A 21,024-nucleotide genomic window follows, 5' to 3' on the forward strand; every position below is an offset into this window, starting at 1 on the left:
CAACATGGGTGTGCATGTTAATAGGTAGAGATATCGGACACAATGCATTGTTAACACCTTTCGATGTGCTTGTTAGTCCAGGATATTTTTGCAAAAAATGGGTGCAACAAAACCAATTTGGGTTGGTGTATAATCAACATTTTGTATTCAATAGTTGGATAAGAAGCATGCAATTTCACTGCCTTCCAAATATTTATGGCCAGAGAATGGAACATCACTGGGTGTTGGTCTTACCTTTTACCTTTTATAAATGAGTTAATACAAGCTTTGCAGATGTTCTTGGGCATTTGTAGCACATGTAACAATTGACCAGAAACAATGTTAATATGGTAAGCACAAACAAATGGGACATTATAGAAGTGCATATTGGTTTATCTTGTACATGCACAATTCTATAATGACCGATCTCATACATACACAAATACATCGTATAAACATATTGTTTATTATATTGAGGTACATTGGTATTGCCAGATTAAGTGATTCCTAGTGCTTTAGTATCAATGATTTAGGTGTTTTTATTGTTCACCTGATAGCTTCTCCCCAGCATGAATTCTGACAAAAGAATGTGCAACTATTTAGCAACCAACTAAAGCACCTCATGTTCTCGTGTGTTTTTAGCACAGCCATTTGACCAAAGACTTTATCACAACAAACTGTACAAATAAAGGGCATTCCCATGTGAGTCCTTGTATGAGTGTTAAGAGTAGCCCTGTGAACACAGCCTTTACCACAAACTGTGCAAGTAAAGGGTTTTCCCCCAGTATGAGTCCTCATGAGTATTTAGGTGACCCAATTGAACAAAGCCTTTGGCACAGACTAAACAAACAAATGGCATTTCCCCTGTACAAATCATCATGTGTCTTTTCAGACCAGCCATCCTACTGAAGTCTTTACCACCAAATTTGTACAAACTAAACCGTTCCCTGTGTGATAACTCATGGTGTGTGTTTGTTTTGATGATTTCAGGTCTTGGGATAACTTGGCCTATTTCTCTTTTCAAACTAAATATATTTGGTGTGATAAAACAAACCCAATCAATAGAACATTCCAGCAAATGCAAGAGAAGCAAACGAGAACAGATGAATTCAGTGAATTCCTTTTATTTACACTGTGAATCATAATACAGTTACAAAATAACATCATATGAATCACAATAAAACAATTATAACAATGCTGTCACAACATGCATAGCCAGATTTTTTATTATATACAATAATACTGACAATAGAACTTTATATATATATATTTTTTACATGGCTTATTGGAAATAATTGCTATAAACACCGCGTGAAGCGTCCGTTTGGCTGAAGAAGCCTGCCTCTCCAGTGTAAAAAAACTAAATAAGGCTTTTATTCTGCATTTGGCGCAGCAGTCCCAACTCCTAATTGTCTCTGGGTTCCGAGAATCACTTGCTCTGTCCTTCCCATCGCTGGTGTCATTTCAGACGTACCATTCACTGAAGTTGGCTCCGTGAAAACTCCTGAGCACCACAGAATCTGGTGACATTTCGCCATGCGTGTCCGAACCCGGGGACACCGTGGGAGTGGAAGAATCGTAGCCACTGCTGGCCGCCGGAGAAGCATCGGAGATTGACCTTGAGGACGTGGAGTCGTGAACCTATGTGAAAGAAGTCAGATCAGTTTATTTGCACACAATCAGAGTTAAATGAACACTGAGGTTCAGCAGTGGAGCCCTGTTCAATACATCAGTCCTGTTAAGTCTAAGTTGTATCATGGAACAAGCTGTTAGAAATGACGAAACTTGTGCGTAAAATAGCAAAAAAAAAAAAAGGTTGTTTACCTTCATGTGTTTTCGCAGGGAGCTGGGATGGCTGTAGGAATTGTCACACATCTTGCACACATAGGGCTTTTCAGACGAATGAACGTGCATGTGTTTCTTGCGGTCACTGCTGTTGGCGAAGCGTCTCTCACAGTTGAAGTATTCACACACAAACGGTTTTTCCCCTGAGACAGAAACACAGAAAATTAGAATCATGCGGCAAACTCAACATTTATATGAATAATCAAATAACCATCCAAAATACATTGCATTAAACAATGAGGCTGCATCAGAACGGTGCTCACCTGTATGCGTTCGCTTGTGTATCTTGAGGTTCTCTGAGCGGGCGAACACTTTGCAGCAGCCGGGGAACGGGCATGCGAACGGCTTCTCTCCGGTGTGCGTGCGGATGTGGTTGACCAGCTTGTATTTGGCCTTGAAGGGCATGGTTTCACGCGGGCATTCCTCCCAGCTGCACACATGTCTGCTCTGCTCCGGACCCCCCACGTGCTCCACCGAGACGTGTGCGACCAGCTCGTGCATGGTGCCGTAGGTCTGGCCGCAGATCCGCCGGTCGCTCTGCTCCGGGTCGATCCACTTGCAGACCATCTCCTGTTTGATGCACTGTTGCCGCGTGTAGCGGAAGAAGGTCTCGGGGTGGTGGTGGGCCATGCCCGTCCCCATGTTGGTCACGCCGTACTGGCAATAAGGGTCGCCTCTCGCTCCATGGTGGAACTGTTCTCCCACTCCGGCGAGCCTGCCTCCAAGCGCCTGCTCGTGGTGACCAGGATACATGAGGTGCCCGTGGCCCTGGGTGTCTGTGCCAGCGTGGTGGTGCTGCTGCAGAGAGCCCGCCATGGTCCTGAGGAGGTGGTGCTGGTGGACCTGGTGGTCACCGGCCGGTCCCGCTGCATGGGACTCCCCCACAAAGCCACAGTGGTTCCTCATCAGGAAATCCCGAGCGGAGCTCGCGTATGAGTCCGCGCAAGATGTGCCCTGGGCCGCGAACGCTGCTTCGCTGTGGCCCTGGGGGGAGATCATGTGGTGATCGGGGCTGAGTTTGAAGGCAGGTGTGGCACCCATGTGAAGCGGCATGTTAAAATCCATGAAGACGCTGGACTCTCGGTCCATCTGGTGTTGCATTGTCTCGTGAATAGTAGGCCTACTTCAAATTCAAAGGTTAGTTTAAGCTGTACAGTAAACCACGCCTCACGCAGCACAAAGCTGTCGCAATATAAAAACTCCAATAAAAAAGTTAAAAGCAGGTCCAAATCAAGATGTTACTCAAGTTGTACTAGGTCAAATCAAGACAAAACACAGTGTGCCTCAGAGAATACTCTTCAGTTCAGTTGTGTGTATGTCTGTCTATGCTCGAGTAATTAACTAACTTCTTGGACCTCTGTCCTCTCCTTTTACAACAAACGGGTGTCCCACAGATGTGTCTGATTGGTCATTCCCACAAATGCCCTGTGTCTGTGTGAGCCAATAAGGTATGTGTACTATGTTATTAGCATAGAACTCCGCCCAGTGTGACTTTGGAGGACAGGGAAAGTAGCCTCATGGCCTGAAAAAGTCCCCTGGGCAAGAACTATTTTACATTTCAGCGGCAAAGGAAAATTATCAGGAATTCTTTAGTCTACTGAAAACCATTTAAGTTGTGTAACTGTTAAGGCATTAATGTATAGGCTAGCTACTACAAACAATAACAATAGGCTTAATATAGCCTATGAAAGGAACAATTTCTAGGCTATTTTAAAGAAAAGGTCAGCAAATAAATGCAAGGTTTTACAAAGTTGGGAATGTGTGTGAGTGTTGTGAGACACTATAGGCTACTTAGTTGCAAGTTATTAATCAAAGTTGCAATGTTTTGTAGGCATTATACGTAGCCTATAAACAGGGGTCCCTCATGAAACATATATATCTTGTATAGGCTATCTGGTAGGGTCATACTTAGGCTATTTTCTAAACTTTCCCTTCATAAGATTCTTTGCGACTTTTTATCTGTCATTCAGGACATATTAAGGATACAACATCAACTGAGTTTGGTTTTGTTGCAATTTGTTGCACCCATTTTTGCATAAAATTCCTGGACTAACAAGCAAAACGTAAGGTGTTAACAATGCATTGTGTCCAATATCTCTACTTATTAACATGCACGCCCATGTTGAAATGCACAACATGCATCGGGGGATTTCAGCTCATGGCAGTTGCTGGTTTTGGAAGAATCTCAGACAGGCAATGGAATGAGAGAAACATTCCATTCCATCCATATGATAATAACCCACTTTTAGTATGCTAAACCTGACCATCAGACAGTGAGTGTGCATGTTAACATGGGTGAGCGTGTTAATAGGTACACATTGGACACAATGCATTGTTAACACCTTTTGTTTTGTTTGTTGGGAAAGCTTCAGATTGGGCTGAAGGCGGTTCTTCTACAGATGAACATGCATATGTTGTGCATGTCAACATGGGTGTGCATGTTAATAGGTAGAGATATCGGACACAATGCATTGTTAACACCTTTCGATGTGCTTGTTAGTCCAGGATATTTTTGCAAAAAATGGGTGCAACAAAACCAATTTGGGTTGGTGTATAATCAACATTTTGTATTCAATAGTTGGATAAGAAGCATGCAATTTCACTGCCTTCCAAATATTTATGGCCAGAGAATGGAACATCACTGGGTGTTGGTCTTACCTTTTACCTTTTATAAATGAGTTAATACAAGCTTTGCAGATGTTCTTGGGCATTTGTAGCACATGTAACAATTGACCAGAAACAATGTTAATATGGTAAGCACAAACAAATGGGACATTATAGAAGTGCATATTGGTTTATCTTGTACATGCACAATTCTATAATGACCGATCTCATACATACACAAATACATCGTATAAACATATTGTTTATTATATTGAGGTACATTGGTATTGCCAGATTAAGTGATTCCTAGTGCTTTAGTATCAATGATTTAGGTGTTTTTATTGTTCACCTGATAGCTTCTCCCCAGCATGAATTCTGACAAAAGAATGTGCAACTATTTAGCAACCAACTAAAGCACCTCATGTTCTCGTGTGTTTTTAGCACAGCCATTTGACCAAAGACTTTATCACAACAAACTGTACAAATAAAGGGCATTCCCATGTGAGTCCTTGTATGAGTGTTAAGAGTAGCCCTGTGAACACAGCCTTTACCACAAACTGTGCAAGTAAAGGGTTTTCCCCCAGTATGAGTCCTCATGAGTATTTAGGTGACCCAATTGAACAAAGCCTTTGGCACAGACTAAACAAACAAATGGCATTTCCCCTGTACAAATCATCATGTGTCTTTTCAGACCAGCCATCCTACTGAAGTCTTTACCACCAAATTTGTACAAACTAAACCGTTCCCTGTGTGATAACTCATGGTGTGTGTTTGTTTTGATGATTTCAGGTCTTGGGATAACTTGGCCTATTTCTCTTTTCAAACTAAATATATTTGGTGTGATAAAACAAACCCAATCAATAGAACATTCCAGCAAATGCAAGAGAAGCAAACGAGAACAGATGAATTCAGTGAATTCCTTTTATTTACACTGTGAATCATAATACAGTTACAAAATAACATCATATGAATCACAATAAAACAATTATAACAATGCTGTCACAACATGCATAGCCAGAATTTTTATTATATACAATAATACTGACAATAGAACTTTATATATATATATTTTTTACATGGCTTATTGGAAATAATTGCTATAAACACCGCGTGAAGCGTCCGTTTGGCTGAAGAAGCCTGCCTCTCCAGTGTAAAAAAACTAAATAAGGCTTTTATTCTGCATTTGGCGCAGCAGTCCCAACTCCTAATTGTCTCTGGGTTCCGAGAATCACTTGCTCTGTCCTTCCCATCGCTGGTGTCATTTCAGACGTACCATTCACTGAAGTTGGCTCCGTGAAAACTCCTGAGCACCACAGAATCTGGTGACATTTCGCCATGCGTGTCCGAACCCGGGGACACCGTGGGAGTGGAAGAATCGTAGCCACTGCTGGCCGCCGGAGAAGCATCGGAGATTGACCTTGAGGACGTGGAGTCGTGAACCTATGTGAAAGAAGTCAGATCAGTTTATTTGCACACAATCAGAGTTAAATGAACACTGAGGTTCAGCAGTGGAGCCCTGTTCAATACATCAGTCCTGTTAAGTCTAAGTTGTATCATGGAACAAGCTGTTAGAAATGACGAAACTTGTGCGTAAAATAGCAAAAAAAAAAAAGGTTGTTTACCTTCATGTGTTTTCGCAGGGAGCTGGGATGGCTGTAGGAATTGTCACACATCTTGCACACATAGGGCTTTTCAGACGAATGAACGTGCATGTGTTTCTTGCGGTCACTGCTGTTGGCGAAGCGTCTCTCACAGTTGAAGTATTCACACACAAACGGTTTTTCCCCTGAGACAGAAACACAGAAAATTAGAATCATGCGGCAAACTCAACATTTATATGAATAATCAAATAACCATCCAAAATACATTGCATTAAACAATGAGGCTGCATCAGAACGGTGCTCACCTGTATGCGTTCGCTTGTGTATCTTGAGGTTCTCTGAGCGGGCGAACACTTTGCAGCAGCCGGGGAACGGGCATGCGAACGGCTTCTCTCCGGTGTGCGTGCGGATGTGGTTGACCAGCTTGTATTTGGCCTTGAAGGGCATGGTTTCACGCGGGCATTCCTCCCAGCTGCATACATGTCTGCTCTGCTCCGGACCCCCCACGTGCTCCACCGAGACGTGCGCGACCAGCTCGTGCATGGTGCCGTAGGTCTGGCCGCAGATCCGCCGGTCGCTCTGCTCCGGGTCGATCCACTTGCAGACCATCTCCTGTTTGATGCACTGTTGCCGCGTGTAGCGGAAGAAGGTCTCGGGGTGGTGGTGGGCCATGCCCGTCCCCATGTTGGTCACGCCGTACTGGCAATAAGGGTCGCCTCTCGCTCCATGGTGGAACTGTTCTCCCACTCCGGCGAGCCTGCCTCCAAGCGCCTGCTCGTGGTGACCAGGATACATGAGGTGCCCGTGGCCCTGTGTGTCTGTGCCAGCGTGGTGGTGCTGCTGCAGAGAGCCCGCCATGGTCCTGAGGAGGTGGTGCTGGTGGACCTGGTGGTCACCGGCCGGTCCCGCTGCATGGGACTCCCCCACAAAGCCACAGTGGTTCCTCATCAGGAAATCCCGAGCGGAGCTCGCGTATGAGTCCGCGCAAGATGTGCCCTGGGCCGCGAACGCTGCTTCGCTGTGGCCCTGGGGGGAGATCATGTGGTGATCGGGGCTGAGTTTGAAGGCAGGTGTGGCACCCATGTGAAGCGGCATGTTAAAATCCATGAAGACGCTGGACTCTCGGTCCATCTGGTGTTGCATTGTCTCGTGAATAGTAGGCCTACTTCAAATTCAGAGGTTAGTTTAAGCTGTACAGTAAACCACGCCTCACGCAGCACAAAGCTGTCGCAATATAAAAACTCCAATAAAAAAGTTAAAAGCAGGTCCAAATCAAGATGTTACTCAAGTTGTACTAGGTCAAATCAAGACAAAACACAGTGTGCCTCAGAGAATACTCTTCAGTTCAGTTGTGTGTATGTCTGTCTATGCTCGAGTAATTAACTAACTTCTTGGACCTCTGTCCTCTCCTTTTACAACAAACGGGTGTCCCACAGATGTGTCTGATTGGTCATTCCCACAAATGCCCTGTGTCTGTGTGAGCCAATAAGGTATGTGTACTATGTTATTAGCATAGAACTCCGCCCAGTGTGACTTTGGAGGACAGGGAAAGTAGCCTCATGGCCTGAAAAAGTCCCCTGGGCAAGAACTATTTTACATTTCAGCGGCAAAGGAAAATTATCAGGAATTCTTTAGTCTACTGAAAACCATTTAAGTTGTGTAACTGTTAAGGCATTAATGTATAGGCTAGCTACTACAAACAATAACAATAGGCTTAATATAGCCTATGAAAGGAACAATTTCTAGGCTATTTTAAAGAAAAGGTCAGCAAATAAATGCAAGGTTTTACAAAGTTGGGAATGTGTGTGAGTGTTGTGAGACACTATAGGCTACTTAGTTGCAAGTTATTAATCAAAGTTGCAATGTTTTGTAGGCATTATACGTAGCCTATAAACAGGGGTCCCTCATGAAACATATATATCTTGTATAGGCTATCTGGTAGGGTCATACTTAGGCTATTTTCTAAACTTTCCCTTCATAAGATTCTTTGCGACTTTTTATCTGTCATTCAGGACATATTAAGGATACAACATCAACTGAGTTTGGTTTTGTTGCAATTTGTTGCACCCATTTTTGCATAAAATTCCTGGACTAACAAGCAAAACGTAAGGTGTTAACAATGCATTGTGTCCAATATCTCTACTTATTAACATGCACGCCCATGTTGAAATGCACAACATGCATCGGGGGATTTCAGCTCATGGCAGTTGCTGGTTTTGGAAGAATCTCAGACAGGCAATGGAATGAGAGAAACATTCCATTCCATCCATATGATAATAACCCACTTTTAGTATGCTAAACCTGACCATCAGACAGTGAGTGTGCATGTTAACATGGGTGAGCGTGTTAATAGGTACACATTGGACACAATGCATTGTTAACACCTTTTGTTTTGTTTGTTGGGAAAGCTTCAGATTGGGCTGAAGGCGGTTCTTCTACAGATGAACATGCATATGTTGTGCATGTCAACATGGGTGTGCATGTTAATAGGTAGAGATATCGGACACAATGCATTGTTAACACCTTTCGATGTGCTTGTTAGTCCAGGATATTTTTGCAAAAAATGGGTGCAACAAAACCAATTTGGGTTGGTGTATAATCAACATTTTGTATTCAATAGTTGGATAAGAAGCATGCAATTTCACTGCCTTCCAAATATTTATGGCCAGAGAATGGAACATCACTGGGTGTTGGTCTTACCTTTTACCTTTTATAAATGAGTTAATACAAGCTTTGCAGATGTTCTTGGGCATTTGTAGCACATGTAACAATTGACCAGAAACAATGTTAATATGGTAAGCACAAACAAATGGGACATTATAGAAGTGCATATTGGTTTATCTTGTACATGCACAATTCTATAATGACCGATCTCATACATACACAAATACATCGTATAAACATATTGTTTATTATATTGAGGTACATTGGTATTGCCAGATTAAGTGATTCCTAGTGCTTTAGTATCAATGATTTAGGTGTTTTTATTGTTCACCTGATAGCTTCTCCCCAGCATGAATTCTGACAAAAGAATGTGCAACTATTTAGCAACCAACTAAAGCACCTCATGTTCTCGTGTGTTTTTAGCACAGCCATTTGACCAAAGACTTTATCACAACAAACTGTACAAATAAAGGGCATTCCCATGTGAGTCCTTGTATGAGTGTTAAGAGTAGCCCTGTGAACACAGCCTTTACCACAAACTGTGCAAGTAAAGGGTTTTCCCCCAGTATGAGTCCTCATGAGTATTTAGGTGACCCAATTGAACAAAGCCTTTGGCACAGACTAAACAAACAAATGGCATTTCCCCTGTACAAATCATCATGTGTCTTTTCAGACCAGCCATCCTACTGAAGTCTTTACCACCAAATTTGTACAAACTAAACCGTTCCCTGTGTGATAACTCATGGTGTGTGTTTGTTTTGATGATTTCAGGTCTTGGGATAACTTGGCCTATTTCTCTTTTCAAACTAAATATATTTGGTGTGATAAAACAAACCCAATCAATAGAACATTCCAGCAAATGCAAGAGAAGCAAACGAGAACAGATGAATTCAGTGAATTCCTTTTATTTACACTGTGAATCATAATACAGTTACAAAATAACATCATATGAATCACAATAAAACAATTATAACAATGCTGTCACAACATGCATAGCCAGAATTTTTATTATATACAATAATACTGACAATAGAACTTTATATATATATATTTTTTACATGGCTTATTGGAAATAATTGCTATAAACACCGCGTGAAGCGTCCGTTTGGCTGAAGAAGCCTGCCTCTCCAGTGTAAAAAAACTAAATAAGGCTTTTATTCTGCATTTGGCGCAGCAGTCCCAACTCCTAATTGTCTCTGGGTTCCGAGAATCACTTGCTCTGTCCTTCCCATCGCTGGTGTCATTTCAGACGTACCATTCACTGAAGTTGGCTCCGTGAAAACTCCTGAGCACCACAGAATCTGGTGACATTTCGCCATGCGTGTCCGAACCCGGGGACACCGTGGGAGTGGAAGAATCGTAGCCACTGCTGGCCGCCGGAGAAGCATCGGAGATTGACCTTGAGGACGTGGAGTCGTGAACCTATGTGAAAGAAGTCAGATCAGTTTATTTGCACACAATCAGAGTTAAATGAACACTGAGGTTCAGCAGTGGAGCCCTGTTCAATACATCAGTCCTGTTAAGTCTAAGTTGTATCATGGAACAAGCTGTTAGAAATGACGAAACTTGTGCGTAAAATAGCAAAAAAAAAAAAAGGTTGTTTACCTTCATGTGTTTTCGCAGGGAGCTGGGATGGCTGTAGGAATTGTCACACATCTTGCACACATAGGGCTTTTCAGACGAATGAACGTGCATGTGTTTCTTGCGGTCACTGCTGTTGGCGAAGCGTCTCTCACAGTTGAAGTATTCACACACAAACGGTTTTTCCCCTGAGACAGAAACACAGAAAATTAGAATCATGCGGCAAACTCAACATTTATATGAATAATCAAATAACCATCCAAAATACATTGCATTAAACAATGAGGCTGCATCAGAACGGTGCTCACCTGTATGCGTTCGCTTGTGTATCTTGAGGTTCTCTGAGCGGGCGAACACTTTGCAGCAGCCGGGGAACGGGCATGCGAACGGCTTCTCTCCGGTGTGCGTGCGGATGTGGTTGACCAGCTTGTATTTGGCCTTGAAGGGCATGGTTTCACGCGGGCATTCCTCCCAGCTGCACACATGTCTGCTCTGCTCCGGACCCCCCACGTGCTCCACCGAGACGTGCGCGACCAGCTCGTGCATGGTGCCGTAGGTCTGGCCGCAGATCCGCCGGTCGCTCTGCTCCGGGTCGATCCACTTGCAGACCATCTCCTGTTTGATGCACTGTTGCCGCGTGTAGCGGAAGAAGGTCTCGGGGTGGTGGTGGGCCATGCCCGTCCCCATGTTGGTCACGCCGTACTGGCAATAAGGGTCGCCTCTCGCTCCATGGTGGAACTGTTCTCCCACTCCGGCGAGCCTGCCTCCAAGCGCCTGCTCGTGGTGACCAGGATACATGAGGTGCCCGTGGCCCTGGGTGTCTGTGCCAGCGTGGTGGTGCTGCTGCAGAGAGCCCGCCATGGTCCTGAGGAGGTGGTGCTGGTGGACCTGGTGGTCACCGGCCGGTCCCGCTGCATGGGACTCCCCCACAAAGCCACAGTGGTTCCTCATCAGGAAATCCCGAGCGGAGCTCGCGTATGAGTCCGCGCAAGATGTGCCCTGGGCCGCGAACGCTGCTTCGCTGTGGCCCTGGGGGGAGATCATGTGGTGATCGGGGCTGAGTTTGAAGGCAGGTGTGGCACCCATGTGAAGCGGCATGTTAAAATCCATGAAGACGCTGGACTCTCGGTCCATCTGGTGTTGCATTGTCTCGTGAATAGTAGGCCTACTTCAAATTCAAAGGTTAGTTTAAGCTGTACAGTAAACCACGCCTCACGCAGCACAAAGCTGTCGCAATATAAAAACTCCAATAAAAAAGTTAAAAGCAGGTCCAAATCAAGATGTTACTCAAGTTGTACTAGGTCAAATCAAGACAAAACACAGTGTGCCTCAGAGAATACTCTTCAGTTCAGTTGTGTGTATGTCTGTCTATGCTCGAGTAATTAACTAACTTCTTGGACCTCTGTCCTCTCCTTTTACAACAAACGGGTGTCCCACAGATGTGTCTGATTGGTCATTCCCACAAATGCCCTGTGTCTGTGTGAGCCAATAAGGTATGTGTACTATGTTATTAGCATAGAACTCCGCCCAGTGTGACTTTGGAGGACAGGGAAAGTAGCCTCATGGCCTGAAAAAGTCCCCTGGGCAAGAACTATTTTACATTTCAGCGGCAAAGGAAAATTATCAGGAATTCTTTAGTCTACTGAAAACCATTTAAGTTGTGTAACTGTTAAGGCATTAATGTATAGGCTAGCTACTACAAACAATAACAATAGGCTTAATATAGCCTATGAAAGGAACAATTTCTAGGCTATTTTAAAGAAAAGGTCAGCAAATAAATGCAAGGTTTTACAAAGTTGGGAATGTGTGTGAGTGTTGTGAGACACTATAGGCTACTTAGTTGCAAGTTATTAATCAAAGTTGCAATGTTTTGTAGGCATTATACGTAGCCTATAAACAGGGGTCCCTCATGAAACATATATATCTTGTATAGGCTATCTGGTAGGGTCATACTTAGGCTATTTTCTAAACTTTCCCTTCATAAGATTCTTTGCGACTTTTTATCTGTCATTCAGGACATATTAAGGATACAACATCAACTGAGTTTGGTTTTGTTGCAATTTGTTGCACCCATTTTTGCATAAAATTCCTGGACTAACAAGCAAAACGTAAGGTGTTAACAATGCATTGTGTCCAATATCTCTACTTATTAACATGCACGCCCATGTTGAAATGCACAACATGCATCGGGGGATTTCAGCTCATGGCAGTTGCTGGTTTTGGAAGAATCTCAGACAGGCAATGGAATGAGAGAAACATTCCATTCCATCCATATGATAATAACCCACTTTTAGTATGCTAAACCTGACCATCAGACAGTGAGTGTGCATGTTAACATGGGTGAGCGTGTTAATAGGTACACATTGGACACAATGCATTGTTAACACCTTTTGTTTTGTTTGTTGGGAAAGCTTCAGATTGGGCTGAAGGCGGTTCTTCTACAGATGAACATGCATATGTTGTGCATGTCAACATGGGTGTGCATGTTAATAGGTAGAGATATCGGACACAATGCATTGTTAACACCTTTCGATGTGCTTGTTAGTGCTGGATATTTTTGCAAAAAATGGGTGCAACAAAACCAATTTGGGTTGGTGTATAATCAACATTTTGTATTCAATAGTTGGATAAGAAGCATGCAATTTCACTGCCTTCCAAATATTTATGGCCAGAGAATGGAACATCACTGGGTGTTGGTCTTACCTTTTACCTTTTATAAATGAGTTAATACAAGCTTTGCAGATGTTCTTGGGCATTTGTAGCACATGTAACAATTGACCAGAAACAATGTTAATATGGTAAGCACAAACAAATGGGACATTATAGAAGTGCATATTGGTTTATCTTGTACATGCACAATTCTATAATGACCGATCTCATACATACACAAATACATCGTATAAACATATTGTTTATTATATTGAGGTACATTGGTATTGCCAGATTAAGTGATTCCTAGTGCTTTAGTATCAATGATTTAGGTGTTTTTATTGTTCACCTGATAGCTTCTCCCCAGCATGAATTCTGACAAAAGAATGTGCAACTATTTAGCAACCAACTAAAGCACCTCATGTTCTCGTGTGTTTTTAGCACAGCCATTTGACCAAAGACTTTATCACAACAAACTGTACAAATAAAGGGCATTCCCATGTGAGTCCTTGTATGAGTGTTAAGAGTAGCCCTGTGAACACAGCCTTTACCACAAACTGTGCAAGTAAAGGGTTTTCCCCCAGTATGAGTCCTCATGAGTATTTAGGTGACCCAATTGAACAAAGCCTTTGGCACAGACTAAACAAACAAATGGCATTTCCCCTGTACAAATCATCATGTGTCTTTTCAGACCAGCCATCCTACTGAAGTCTTTACCACCAAATTTGTACAAACTAAACCGTTCCCTGTGTGATAACTCATGGTGTGTGTTTGTTTTGATGATTTCAGGTCTTGGGATAACTTGGCCTATTTCTCTTTTCAAACTAAATATATTTGGTGTGATAAAACAAACCCAATCAATAGAACATTCCAGCAAATGCAAGAGAAGCAAACGAGAACAGATGAATTCAGTGAATTCCTTTTATTTACACTGTGAATCATAATACAGTTACAAAATAACATCATATGAATCACAATAAAACAATTATAACAATGCTGTCACAACATGCATAGCCAGAATTTTTATTATATACAATAATACTGACAATAGAACTTTATATATATATATTTTTTACATGGCTTATTGGAAATAATTGCTATAAACACCGCGTGAAGCGTCCGTTTGGCTGAAGAAGCCTGCCTCTCCAGTGTAAAAAAACTAAATAAGGCTTTTATTCTGCATTTGGCGCAGCAGTCCCAACTCCTAATTGTCTCTGGGTTCCGAGAATCACTTGCTCTGTCCTTCCCATCGCTGGTGTCATTTCAGACGTACCATTCACTGAAGTTGGCTCCGTGAAAACTCCTGAGCACCACAGAATCTGGTGACATTTCGCCATGCGTGTCCGAACCCGGGGACACCGTGGGAGTGGAAGAATCGTAGCCACTGCTGGCCGCCGGAGAAGCATCGGAGATTGACCTTGAGGACGTGGAGTCGTGAACCTATGTGAAAGAAGTCAGATCAGTTTATTTGCACACAATCAGAGTTAAATGAACACTGAGGTTCAGCAGTGGAGCCCTGTTCAATACATCAGTCCTGTTAAGTCTAAGTTGTATCATGGAACAAGCTGTTAGAAATGACGAAACTTGTGCGTAAAATAGCAAAAAAAAAAAAAGGTTGTTTACCTTCATGTGTTTTCGCAGGGAGCTGGGATGGCTGTAGGAATTGTCACACATCTTGCACACATAGGGCTTTTCAGACGAATGAACGTGCATGTGTTTCTTGCGGTCACTGCTGTTGGCGAAGCGTCTCTCACAGTTGAAGTATTCACACACAAACGGTTTTTCCCCTGAGACAGAAACACAGAAAATTAGAATCATGCGGCAAACTCAACATTTATATGAATAATCAAATAACCATCCAAAATACATTGCATTAAACAATGAGGCTGCATCAGAACGGTGCTCACCTGTATGCGTTCGCTTGTGTATCTTGAGGTTCTCTGAGCGGGCGAACACTTTGCAGCAGCCGGGGAACGGGCATGCGAACGGCTTCTCTCCGGTGTGCGTGCGGATGTGGTTGACCAGCTTGTATTTGGCCTTGAAGGGCATGGTTTCACGCGGGCATTCCTCCCAGCTGCACACATGTCTGCTCTGCTCCGGACCCCCCACGTGCTCCACCGAGACGTGCGCGACCAGCTCGTGCATGGTGCCGTAGGTCTGGCCGCAGATCCGCCGGTCGCTCTGCTCCGGGTCGATCCACTTGCAGACCATCTCCTGTTTGATGCACTGTTGCCGCGTGTAGCGGAAGAAGGTCTCGGGGTGGTGGTGGGCCATGCCCGTCCCCATGTTGGTCACGCCGTACTGGCAATAAGGGTCGCCTCTCGCTCCATGGTGGAACTGTTCTCCCACTCCGGCGAGCCTGCCTCCAAGCGCCTGCTCGTGGTGACCAGGATACATGAGGTGCCCGTGGCCCTGGGTGTCTGTGCCAGCGTGGTGGTGCTGCTGCAGAGAGCCCGCCATGGTCCTGAGGAGGTGGTGCTGGTGGACCTGGTGGTCACCGGCCGGTCCCGCTGCATGGGACTCCCCCACAAAGCCACAGTGGTTCCTCATCAGGAAATCCCGAGCGGAGCTCGCGTATGAGTCCGCGCAAGATGTGCCCTGGGCCGCGAACGCTGCTTCGCTGTGGCCCTGGGGGGAGATCATGTGGTGATCGGGGCTGAGTTTGAAGGCAGGTGTGGCACCCATGTGAAGCGGCATGTTAAAATCCATGAAGACGCTGGACTCTCGGTCCATCTGGTGTTGCATTGTCTCGTGAATAGTAGGCCTACTTCAAATTCAAAGGTTAGTTTAAGCTGTACAGTAAACCACGCCTCACGCAGCACAAAGCTGTCGCAATATAAAAACTCCAATAAAAAAGTTAAAAGCAGGTCCAAATCAAGATGTTACTCAAGTTGTACTAGGTCAAATCAAGACAAAACACAGTGTGCCTCAGAGAATACTCTTCAGTTCAGTTGTGTGTATGTCTGTCTATGCTCGAGTAATTAACTAACTTCTTGGACCTCTGTCCTCTCCTTTTACAACAAACGGGCGTCCCACAGATGTGTCTGATTGGTCATTCCCACAAATGCCCTGTGTCTGTGTGAGCCAATAAGGTATGTGCACTATGTTATTAGCATAGAACTCCGCCCAGTGTGACTTTGGAGGACAGGGAAAGTAGCCTCATGGCCTGAAAAAGTCCCCTGGGCAAGAACTATTTTACATTTCAGCGGCAAAGGAAAATTATCAGGAATTCTTTAGTCTACTGAAAACCATTTAAGTTGTGTAACTGTTAAGGCATTAATGTATAGGCTAGCTACTACAAACAATAACAATAGGCTTAATATAGCCTATGAAAGGAACAATTTCTAGGCTATTTTAAAGAAAAGGTCAGCAAATAAATGCAAGGTTTTACAAAGTTGGGAATGTGTGTGAGTGTTGTGAGACACTATAGGCTACTTAGTTGCAAGTTATTAATCAAAGTTGCAATGTTTTGTAGGCATTATACGTAGCCTATAAACAGGGGTCCCTCGTGAAACATATATATCTTGTATAGGCTATCTGGTAGGGTCATACTTAGGCTATTTTCTAAACTTTCCCTTCATAAGATTCTTTGCGACTTTTTATCTGTCATTCAGGACATATTAAGGATACAACATCAACTGAGTTTGGTTTTGTTGCAATTTGTTGCACCCATTTTTGCATAAAATTCCTGGACTAACAAGCAAAACGTAAGGTGTTAACAATGCATTGTGTCCAATATCTCTACTTATTAACATGCACGCCCATGTTGAAATGCACAACATATGCATCGGGGGATGTTCAGCTCATGGCAGTTGCTGGTTTTGGAAGAATCTCAGACAGGCAATGGAATGAGAGAAACATTCCATTCCATCCATATGATAATAACCCACTTTTAGTATGCTAAACCTGACCATCAGACAGTGAGTGTGCATGTTAACATGGGTGAGCGTGTTAATAGGTAAACATTGGACACAATGCATTGTTAACACCTTTTGTTTTGTTTGTTGGGAAAGCTTCAGATTGGGCTGAAGGCGGTTCTTCTACAGATAAACATGCATATGTTGTGCATGTCAACATGGGTGTGCATGTTAATAGGTAGAGATATCGGACACAATGCATTGTTAACACCTTTCGTTGTGCTTGTTAGTCCAGGATATTTTTGCAAAAAATGGGTGCAACAAAACCAATTTGGGTTGGTGTATAATCAACATTTTGTATTCAATAGTTGGATAAGAAGCATGCAATTTCACTGCCTTCCAAATATTTATGGCCAGAGAATGGAACATCACTGGGTGTTGGTCTTACCTTTTACCTTTTATAAATGAGTTAATACAAGCTTTGCAGATGTTCTTGGTCATTTGTAGCACATGTAACAATTGACCAGAAACAATGTTAATATGGTAAGCACAAACAAATGGGACATTCTAGAAGTGCATATTGGTTTATCTTGTACATGCACAATTCTATAATGACCGATCTCATACATACACAAATACATTGTATAAACATATTGTTTATTATATTGAGGTACATTGGTATTGCCAGATTAAGTGATTCCTAGTGCTTTAGTATCAATGATTTAGGTGTTTTTATTGTTCACCTGATAGCTTCTCCCCAGCATGAATTCTGACAAAAGAATGTGCAACTATTTAGCAACCAACTAAAGCACCTCATGTTCTCGTGTGTTTTTAGCACAGCCATTTGACCAAAGACTTTATCACAACAAACTGTACAAATAAAGGGCATTCCCATATGAGTCCTTGTATGAGTGTTAAGAGTAGCCCTGTGAACACAGCCTTTACCACAAACTGTGCAAGTAAAGGGTTTTCCCCCAGTATGAGTCCTCATGAGTATTTAGGTGACCCAATTGAACAAAGCCTTTGGCACAGACTAAACAAACAAATGGCGTTTCCCCTGTACAAATCATCATGTGTCTTTTCAGACCAGCCATCCTACTGAAGTCTTTACCACCAAATTTGTACAAACTAAACCGTTTGTACAACTGTACAACTTCCCTGTGTGATGACTCATGGTGTGTGTTTGTTTTGATGATTTCAGGTTGTAGGATAACTTGGCCTATTTCTCCTTTCAAACTAAATATATTTGGTGTGATAAAACAAACCCAATCAATAGAACATTCCAGCAAATGCAAGAGAAGCAAACGAGAACAGATGAATTGGGTGAATTCCTTTTATTTACACTGTGAATCATAATACAGTTACAAAAAAACATCATATGAATCACAATAAAACAATTATAACAATGCTGTCACAACATGCATAGCCAGAATTTTTACTATATCCAATAATACCGACAATAGAACTTTATATATATATAATTTTTTTACATGGCTTATTGGAAATAATTGCTATAAACACCGCGTGAAGCATACGTTTGGCTGAAGAAGCCTGCCTCTCCAGTGTAAAAAAATAAAATAAGGCTTTTAGTCTGCATTTGGCGCAGCAGTCCCGACTCCTAATTGTCTCTGGGTTCCGAGAATCACTTGCTCTGTCCTTCCCATCGCTGGTGTCGTTTCAGACGTACCATTCACTGAAGTTGGCTCCGTGAAAACTCCTGAGCACCACAGAATCTGGTGACATTTCGCCATGCGTGTCCGAACCCGGGGACACCGTGGGAGTGGAAGAATCGTAACCACTGCTGGCCCCTGGAGAAGCATCGGAGATTGACCTTGAGGAGGTGGAGTCGTGAACCTATGTGAAAGAAGTCAGATCAGTTTATTTGCACACAATCAGAGTTAAATGAACACTGAGGTTCAGCAGTGGAGCCCTGTTCAATACATCAGTCCTGTTAAGTCTAAGTTGTGTCATGGAACAAGCTGTTAGAAATGACCAAACTTGTGCGTAAAATAGCACAAAAAAATGGTTGTTTACCTTCATGTGTTTTCGCAGGGAGCTGGGATGGGTGTAGGAATTGTCACACATCTTGCACACATAGGGCTTTTCAGACGAATGAACGTGCATGTGTTTCTTGCGGTCACTGGTGTTGGCGAAACGTCTCTCACAGCCCAAGTAGTCACACACAAACGGTTTTCCCCTGAGACAGAAACACAGAAAATTAGAATCACATGGCAAACTCAACATTTATATGAATGACCAAATATGCATCCAAAATACACTGCATTAAACAATGAGGCTGCATCAGAACTGTGCTCACCTGTATGCGTTCGCTTGTGTATCTTGAGGTTCTCCGAGCGGGCGAACACTTTGCAGCAGCCGGGGAACGGGCATGCGAACGGCTTCTCCCCGGTGTGCGTGCGGATGTGGTTGACCAGCTTGTATTTGGCCTTGAAGGGCGTGGTTTCACGCGGGCATTCCTCCCAGCTGCACACATGTCTGCTCTGCTCCGGACCCCCCACGTGCTCCACCGAGACGTGCGTGACCAGCTCGTGCATGGTGCCGAAGGTCTGGCCGCAGATCCGCCGGTCGCTCTGCTCCGGGTCGATCCACTTGCAGACCATCTCCTGTTTGATGCACTGTTGCCGCGTGTAGCGGAAGAAGGTCTCGGGGTGGTGGTGGGTCATGCCCGTCCCCATGTTGGTCACGCCGTACTGGCAATAAGGGTCGCCTCTCGCTCCATGGTGGAACTGTTCTCCCACTCCGGCGAGCCTGCCTCCAAGCGCCTGCTTGTGGTGACCAGGATACATGAGGTGCCTGTGGTCCTGGGTGTCTGTGCCAGCGTGGTGGTGCTGCTGCAGAGAGCCCGCCATGGTCCTGAGGAGGTGGTGCTGGTGGACCTGGTGGTCACTGGCTGGTCCCGCTGCATGGGACTCGCCCACAAAGCCACAGTGGTTCCTCATCAGGAAATCCCGAGCGGAGCTCGCGTATGAGTCCGCGCAAGATGTGGCCTGGGCCGCGAACGCTGCTGCGCTGTGGCCCTGGGGGGGGATCATGTGGTGATCGGGGCTGAGTTTGAAGGCAGGTGTGGCACCCATGTGAAGCGGCATGTTAAAATCCATGAAGACGCTGGACTCTCGGTCCATCTGGTGTTGCATTGTCTCGTGAATAGTAGGCCTACTTCAAATTCAGAGGTTAGTTTAAGCTGTACAGTAAACAACGCCTCACGCAGCACAAAGCTGTCGCAATATAAAAACTCCAATAAAAAAGTTAAAAGCAGGTCCAAATCAAGATGTTACTCAAGTTGTACTAGGTCAAATCAAGACAAAACACAGTGTGCCTCAGAGAATACTCTTCAGTTCAGTTGTGTGTATGTCTGTCTATGCTCGAGTAATTAACTAACTTCTTGGACCTCTGTCCTCTCCTTTTACAACAAACAGGCGTCCCACAGATGTGTCTGATTGGTCATTCCCACAAATGCCCTGTGTCTGTGTGAGCCAATAAGGTATGTGCACTATGTTATTAGCATAGAACTCCGCCCAGTGTGACTTTGGAGGACAGGGAAAGTAGCCTCATGGCCTGAAAAAGTCCCCTGGGCAAGAACTATTTTACATTTCAGCGGCAAAGGAAAATTATCAGGAATTCTTTAGTCTACTGAAAACCATTTAAGTTGTGTAACTGTTAAGGCATTAATGTATAGGCTAGCTACTACAAACAATAACAATAGGCTTAATATAGCCTATGAAAGGAACAATTTCTAGGCTATTTTAAAGAAAAGGTCAGCAAATAAATGCAAGGTTTTACAAAGTTGGGAATGTGTGTGAGTGTTGTGAGACACTATAGGCTACTTAGTTGCAAGTTATTAATCAAAGTTGCAATGTTTTGTAGGCATTATACGTAGCCTATAAACAGGGGTCCCTCGTGAAACATATATATCTTGTATAGGCTATCTGGTAGGGTCATACTTAGGCTATTTTCTAAACTTTCCCTTCATAAGATTCTTTGCGACTTTTTATCTGTCATTCAGGACATATTAAGGATACAACATCAACTGAGTTTGGTTTTGTTGCAATTTGTTGCACCCATTTTTGCATAAAATTCCTGGACTAACAAGCAAAACGTAAGGTGTTAACAATGCATTGTGTCCAATATCTCTACTTATTAACCCTTAAGTGCTGTTCGGGTCATTTTGACCCGTTTTACATTTTCATTTGGAAAAAAAAGGTAGAAGTTAAAAATGTTTCCAC

At 43.6% G+C, this 21,024-nt stretch overlaps 4 protein-coding genes and 1 pseudogene across 5 annotated transcripts; all 5 read right to left on the reverse strand.

Annotated features, from left to right (window-relative positions):
* Positions 1-1,443: 1,443 nt before the first annotated feature.
* On the reverse strand, positions 1,444-2,925 carry LOC308296021 (zinc finger protein ZIC 1-like; the record flags this gene model as incomplete). Its single annotated transcript, XM_080739132.1, has 3 exons — positions 1,444-1,620; positions 1,804-1,967; positions 2,088-2,925. The coding sequence occupies 3 exons, from the start codon at positions 2,923-2,925 to the stop codon at positions 1,444-1,446; spliced, it is 1,179 nt and encodes a 392-aa protein (XP_080595258.1).
* A 2,766-nt stretch (positions 2,926-5,691) lies between these two features.
* LOC308296030 (zinc finger protein ZIC 1-like) lies at positions 5,692-7,172 on the reverse strand (the record flags this gene model as incomplete). Its single annotated transcript, XM_080739144.1, has 3 exons — positions 5,692-5,868; positions 6,051-6,214; positions 6,335-7,172. 3 exons carry the CDS (start codon positions 7,170-7,172, stop codon positions 5,692-5,694), a joined length of 1,179 nt encoding a protein of 392 aa, XP_080595270.1.
* A 2,766-nt stretch (positions 7,173-9,938) lies between these two features.
* On the reverse strand, positions 9,939-11,420 carry LOC308296040 (zinc finger protein ZIC 1-like; the record flags this gene model as incomplete). Its single annotated transcript, XM_080739156.1, has 3 exons — positions 9,939-10,115; positions 10,299-10,462; positions 10,583-11,420. The coding sequence occupies 3 exons, from the start codon at positions 11,418-11,420 to the stop codon at positions 9,939-9,941; spliced, it is 1,179 nt and encodes a 392-aa protein (XP_080595282.1).
* A 2,766-nt stretch (positions 11,421-14,186) lies between these two features.
* LOC308296050 (zinc finger protein ZIC 1-like) lies at positions 14,187-15,668 on the reverse strand (the record flags this gene model as incomplete). The annotated part of the gene is made up of 3 exons (XM_080739167.1): positions 14,187-14,363; positions 14,547-14,710; positions 14,831-15,668. The coding sequence occupies 3 exons, from the start codon at positions 15,666-15,668 to the stop codon at positions 14,187-14,189; spliced, it is 1,179 nt and encodes a 392-aa protein (XP_080595293.1).
* Positions 15,669-18,457: 2,789 nt separating this feature from the next.
* On the reverse strand, positions 18,458-19,935 carry LOC308296060 (zinc finger protein ZIC 1-like; annotated as a pseudogene). The gene is made up of 3 exons: positions 19,098-19,935; positions 18,815-18,977; positions 18,458-18,634 (listed from the first exon to the last, which is right to left on the reverse strand). The product of its transcript is annotated as a zinc finger protein ZIC 1-like (transcript).
* Between the last annotated feature and the right edge of the window lie 1,089 nt (positions 19,936-21,024).

Source organism: Nannobrachium achirus (assembly GCF_963921795.1).
Source record: "Nannobrachium achirus genome assembly, chromosome: 2".
NCBI classification, from domain to species: domain Eukaryota; kingdom Metazoa; phylum Chordata; class Actinopteri; order Myctophiformes; family Myctophidae; genus Nannobrachium; species Nannobrachium achirus.